Raw genomic sequence first — 6,206 nt, forward strand, 5'->3', positions numbered from 1 at the left:
ACTGTTTTGGGCAGGTAGAAAGAGGCAAGGATCCCAGAAATGAGAACAAGAAGGCATTTGCCTTTCCGGAGGGAACACAGCAGCACAAGTGGGACCAAGCTGCTTGGCCTTCCTCTTCTCCATAGCACAACTGGTGTTTCCTTTCTGTGGGCCAGAGGTGCTTTCCAGTGCCACTGGGAACTCTTCTTGGCCCAGTGCCTAAGGGAAAATGAGGCCAGGGGAGGCGCTGCCGCTGGAAACGAATTGCATGGACTGAGGTTCACTTCTCGCCACCTGCCTCACATCAGCAGGTGGTGCCAGCAGGACTTGAGGCCCACTGGCTGTTATCCGATTTTTTTTTCTTAGTCATGGACACCAAGTGTGAAATAATTGTGCTTATTTCATGGCAGCTGCACAGGTGTAGTTTGGAAAAACAAAGTTGTAAGCAGTCATGTTGGCCTAGACAAAATCTAGAACAAGAAACAAAATCTAGGCAAGTTTTTATTAGGGCAATCCAGAATGAGACACAACATTGGACTAGCTTTGGAGAATATCATCAGAACCCTTCATCAGCCCAGATGGTACAATGGTTTAAAAGCTATTTTTCAGGCCAATATCTTAAAACCCATACTTCTAGTTGAGAAGTTGAAATCCCTCTGCAGACAATGTGCAGATTTGGCCAGAATTTATCATGCTGGGAGGAATTTTCCTCTTTAAAATGACTGATAAAGGGTCCTTTGTAATGTATACATTAGTTGGTCTGAACGTGGACTTTCTCTTAATATTTGACATTGGAGTCTACATTGCCTGAGGAAGGTGACTCTCATGCCTTACTGGGTGGACATGAACAAAACTTTGGAGAGATGGCTCTTCACAGGACAGCAAATGGTTTAGCCAGGAGGGCACCCAAGAAAGAAATCAGTGTTGGATGAGGAGAGCGGCCGGCGGCAGGCTGTCTGCTACAGTTCTTGCTAACTTAGGGAACCCTGGCGTTTTCACATGTTGCACTTGGCAGCTGGCTTTTGGATCTTGGCCGCGCGCGCCCCTCTCCGCCTGGTGGGTCGCCCCGGCACACGAAGCAGCCGCAGTCTCTCCCAGTTCCCTCTGGCCTCGCCGGGCAAGCCCGCGCGAGGCAAGCGAGGGGGCTGCCCGGGCTTTCACGGCTGTAGGGCTGGTCAGCTGTGCAATTAGCGGCGGCGGTGGAGAGGGGTGCGGGTGCGGGGCCGAAAAGCAGCGAGCAGGCGCTCCCCGGCTGGCCGCAAGCCCGGCCTCTCTTTCGAGCCGCCGCCAGCAGCCCCGGGCTTCGGCGCCCCGACGTGAAGCTACCCGCAGCATGGCCGCGGCCGGGAGACCCCGGCCGTCCGGCCCCTTTCAGGTAGGCGCCTGCGAGCGGGCTGGAGGGCTCGCGCCTTGCCTGCCTGCCTGGACCGGCCCCTCCTTGGCGCCTCCCTCCGGGCTCTGGCGGCCACGTCTGAAAGCCGTTCATTGTCTGCGCGGCCGCGGCGGCTGCCGGAGCGTCGTCGGAGCACCGAGGGAAGCGCCGAGAGGCGGGGCGCCCCTTCCCTGCTGCAGCCGCCGCCGAGGTGAGGCAGCGGGGCCGCCGGGCGGTGCCTTCCCAGCCTTTGGAGCGGCCGGCCCGCGGGCTTCGTCCCAATCCTCCTCGTGCTCCGTCCGCCCCGCCGGCCCTACCAGGCGGTGGGGGAAGGGAAGGGGGGGGGACTCGCGCTTCTTGCCTCTCCGGGGCTTGGCCGCCTGCATCCGCTTTGCGCCGGAGCGGAGACGGGGCGCTCGCGATCCGGCCGCGCGCACCGGCACCCTAAGGGGGAGGGGAGGGGGGTCGTCGTAGACGGCTTCTAGCCCTTTGTCCTGTGGCAGACCGGGGGTGGGGGAGCTTTTTCCTTGCGCGAAGCCTTGGCTGAAATAGCCCTCGCAAGCGGCCTGCTTCGGATCTCCTGAGTCTGACGGAAATGGCAGCCAAGCTGCGGCCGGAGTTGGTCTTTTGCCTTCATCCCCTGGGGCTGGAAGCTAAGGAGCACCTCTTTTGCTTTCCCTTCTAGTGGCGCTCTGCTGCAGCCGGCATGGCGAGGCTTCGCATTTCCAGCACCACCGTGGCAGTACTGCTGGCCATTCAGACGGGGCTTCTGCTGTTCATGTACGTTCAGCACAGTGGCTTCATGGCTCAGCCTGAGGAGAAGCCGGCCCAGACACATGTCCTCATCCTCTCCTCCTGGCGGTCCGGGTCTTCCTTTGTGGGCCAGCTCTTCAGCCAGCATCCGGACGTCTTCTACTTAATGGAGCCAGCCTGGCACGTCTGGGTCACTATGTACCAAAACAGCGCCAAGGTGTTGCACATGGCAGTCCGAGACCTTGTTCGGTCCGTCTTCAAGTGTGACATGTCCGTCTTTGATGCGTACATGCCTTGGCAGAGAAACTTGTCTGATCTCTTCCAGTGGGCTGTGAGCCGCGCCCTGTGCACAGATCCTGCTTGCGAGTACTTCCAGCGCACTGACATTACCAGTGAGAGTGCCTGCAAGACCCTCTGTGGCAAGTACCCCTTCAGCAAAGTGGAAACAGCCTGCCACACCTACAGCCACGTGGTCCTAAAAGAGGTCCGGTTCTTTGATCTGAGAGTGCTGTATCCTCTTCTCAACGATCCCTCCTTGAACCTCAAAATCATCCATTTGGTTCGTGATCCCAGGGCAGTGGTGAAGTCTCGGGAACAGTCAGTTAAAGCCCTCGCCCGTGACAATGGGATTGTTCTGAGCACGAATGGCACCAAAGTGGATGACACCCAGTACAAAGTTCTGCAGGAAATCTGTAGGAGTCACGTTCAGATATATGAAACAGCCACTCTGAAAGCTCCAAGTTTTCTTAAAGATCGTTACTTATTGATCCGTTTTGAAGATCTTGTAAGGGATCCCTTACCAGAAATTGCAGCAATGTATAAATTTGCAAATCTTCAGTTGACCCCTAAACTTGAGAATTGGATCTATAATATAACACATGGACAAGGAGCAAGTAAGAAGAAGGAAGCTTTCCAGATCACCTCTCGCAATGCAGTCAATGTCTCCCAGGCATGGAGAAATGTTCTTTCTTTTCAAAAAGTTCAGAGAGTGCAAGAAGTTTGCAAAGGAGCCATAAATATTCTTGGTTACCAGCTTGTGGATTCTGAGAGGGAGCAAAAAGACTTATCATTGGATTTAGTGTTGTCACATCGAAGAAGCCAATTTAGTTGGGCATCATTTAGTCAAAACTAAATGAAATATTGCAGCATCTGTATTATATTGTTCACTTCCATGCTGAGGGGGAAAAATTTTGTATTGATTGAGGAATCCAGTTTTTGAAGTGGTTGCTCCATTTTCCCATTTCCCTGACCTGGAATGAGCAGATGCAAGGGACAACACCCAGTTTGCAGTCATAACAGTTCAGACCAATCATTCTGTAATAAATGTGCAGCTTTCAGGAATGAAGGATTATGCTAAAGCTACTAACCCACTCCTTTAACAGCAGTGGGTATAAGATACAGCAGTGTCACTTTTCTCAATGTAATCATTCCGTATAAGAGCTTATTTGAAGATAAGTCTTCCCTTCCACGTGGCAGCCGCCATCTAGGCTTTCTTACAATCTTGCCCAAAAGTTTTCAACAAAGTGGATTTGAGAGCAACTGGAGAAAAGCTTGGAAAATCCTGAGAGATGCAAAAATGGACCACAGTGTTGCAGGGAAGCAGACATAATTCGCTTTCCAACAGCATTGAGACGGAGACCGATGTGTGTGTGTGTGTGTGTGGGGGGGGCAACAGCTTAAGTGTAGCAGTGAATACCCATTCCTAAAACATACTTGTGTGTGTTTGGCTGTTGCTTTGTTTAACTGCTTTGGCAGACATCCTGTTGTGCCCAAAAGAGCTGCGGGAAAACATCAGGCAGCTGCTCAGCCACACTGGGCCCAATTCTCACTCTGAGAGAATCCAAAGAACAGGTTGCCACATGGGGGAGGTAAATAAAGGAAAGCAGCATCAGTACATTACATGACAACCGTGAAACCTTTTTCAGCAGAGCATACATTCATCCCTCCAAAGAATTCTGTTCTAATGCTGTGAAGAAAGATGCTAGACTTGGTAGGAACATTATTTTCCTGCAACTGCAGCCTCTTGATCATAGCTCACCTTCAATTAATCCAGTGGGGGCATGCACTTTGGAAATTATCTGACAGAGAGGCTAATTCTGTGAAGGTTCAATGGGGTGATAGGTTACAATGGATGAGCAATAGGGTTGAGAGTGTCCTGCATAGTACAGGGGGTTGGACTAGATGACCCAGGAGGCCCCTTCCAACTCTATGATTCTATTATTCTAATTTTAATTCCAAATTAGAAAGTTGGCAAGGCCATGATTATTGTGTTCATGAGCTAGTGAGTGTTGGCAGTGCTTTGGACCATTAAATTTGAGTATATAATTAGAGTAATATTCCCAATCGAGTGAAAACAGTAGTCATGCCCTCTCTGAAGTAAAAGGAAATTGAAAAAAATGTTTTTAAAAGCCTTCCCATCCCCCCATGGTTGCAGGAGTCAGGGTAGGTGGAAAGTCTTTCCCCTGCTGGCTTATGGGCCCTTTGGACTGTAGCTCTTTTCTCCATGGGACATGATGGCCCTTTCCAACTAGGGGTAGGCTTCTTTCTCACTATTTGCTCCTGCTTTCCTGGTGCAATTCCAGATTTTTATATTTTGCAGTTGGAAATATCACTGGGAACACTGGAGGGGGGATTTTGCAGAATCAGCAACTGCTGATCCAAGAGTGGAAATATTGGATGTGTTATCATATCAGCCCTGTCTGATTGTTGTTGTTGTCAGCCATTCAGTCGAGTCCGACTCTTGGTGCTCCCATGGCACAGCTGCCACCATGACTGCTGATTCCGCACTGGGCTACCTCAGCTGTGCAATATTCTGGCCAGTGTCCACCCAGATCGCATCCAATCACTGCACCTTCTGTGGGCCTGGTTTCCTTTTTCCACTTCCCAATCATAGCATAATTGCTTTCTCCATTGAGTTGGATGACATGATGTGGCCAAATTAAGTGAGCCTGATATGTCTGATTACTCATTCCTAATTCTAAAATTCCAGTTGGGAGACAACTTCAGGTGCAGGAAACAGCAAAAAGGGGCAAGAGAGTGCTACAATAAGATGACATCCTGGGAGTCAATGTACCCTTCCATAAGGGCAGCTGTATTATTCCACAGAAGCAGAATAGTACCGAAGTCCAGGGGCACTTTAAACAACAGAGTGGTGGTATGCAGAGATGAGATGTTACAACTTTTTAGTCTTCCTTCCTGGATCTGAACATAGATTTTGATTTTTCACTCAAAAAAGATGATAAACAGCATATCCCACATGTGACAGATGCTAACTAGTTCAACTGTTCCCTATTCAACTGTACCCTATACTTTAATAATTAGTCCTGGTTAATTTGCCTAACCCTGTACTTTCATTTTTTAGAACTCATTACTGTTAATCTTAGTTTGCCTGTCTGTCAAACAATGGTAACACTCCTGACCCACTCTGTGTGGTGTGACTGTTGGAATCAGCTTGGTGTTGGGGAGAGCTGGGTTTGATTCCCCACTCCTCCACATGCAGCCAGCTGGGTGACCTTGGAATAGTCACAGTTCTCTTAGATGTGTTTTCACAGAGCAATTCTGCCAGAGCTCTCTCAGGCGCACCTACCTCACAGGGTGTTTATTGTGGGGAGAGGAAGGGAAGGGAATTTTAAGTTGCTTTGAGACTCCTTTGGGTAGTGAAAAGTGTGGTATTACAACCAACTCTTCTTCTTCATGATTGGACATTGTTTCAAATTGGCATTTCTGTTTAATGTTCCCCCACCCCAGTCTACTCTTTGCTCTTCTGCTCTTTGCACTTAATATAAATGTATATGCGTGTTGGAGGAACACTTCCAGCACCTGATAAAGCTAGACTGCCAAAAACTCAAGCTGTAATAAATGTTGTTAATCTTTAAACTGCAATTGGATTCCTGCCATATTGAGCTGTACCCTTTATATGTGTTTTCTGCACCACCACCACCGTGCCTTGCAAGCCATGAAACTGCCTTATGCTGAAACAGACCCTGATCCATCAAGGCCAGTACTGTGTACTCAAATGAGCAGCAGCACTCCAGGGTATCAAGCAGAAAAGGGTCTATCACACTACCTCCTATCTGGTTGTCTTTCTTAACATGGAGATGCC

General features: G+C 49.7%; 1 protein-coding gene across 2 annotated transcripts; it reads left to right on the forward strand.

Moving 5' to 3' along the window:
* The first annotated feature begins 1,153 nt into the window (after positions 1-1,153).
* LOC143823839 (carbohydrate sulfotransferase 6-like) lies at positions 1,154-5,986 on the forward strand. 2 transcript variants are annotated; one of them, XM_077310521.1, is made up of 2 exons: positions 1,154-1,354; positions 2,037-5,986. In XM_077310521.1, exons 1-2 carry the CDS (start codon positions 1,313-1,315, stop codon positions 3,234-3,236), a joined length of 1,242 nt encoding a protein of 413 aa, XP_077166636.1. In that variant the 5' UTR covers positions 1,154-1,312; the 3' UTR covers positions 3,237-5,986. The 2 variants fall into 2 exon arrangements, with proteins under 2 accessions (XP_077166636.1, XP_077166638.1); XM_077310523.1 differs by lacking the exon at positions 1,154-1,354 and adding an exon at positions 1,404-1,562.
* Positions 5,987-6,206: the final 220 nt, after the last annotated feature.

Source organism: Paroedura picta, chromosome 14 (assembly GCF_049243985.1).
Source record: "Paroedura picta isolate Pp20150507F chromosome 14, Ppicta_v3.0, whole genome shotgun sequence".
NCBI classification, from domain to species: domain Eukaryota; kingdom Metazoa; phylum Chordata; class Lepidosauria; order Squamata; family Gekkonidae; genus Paroedura; species Paroedura picta.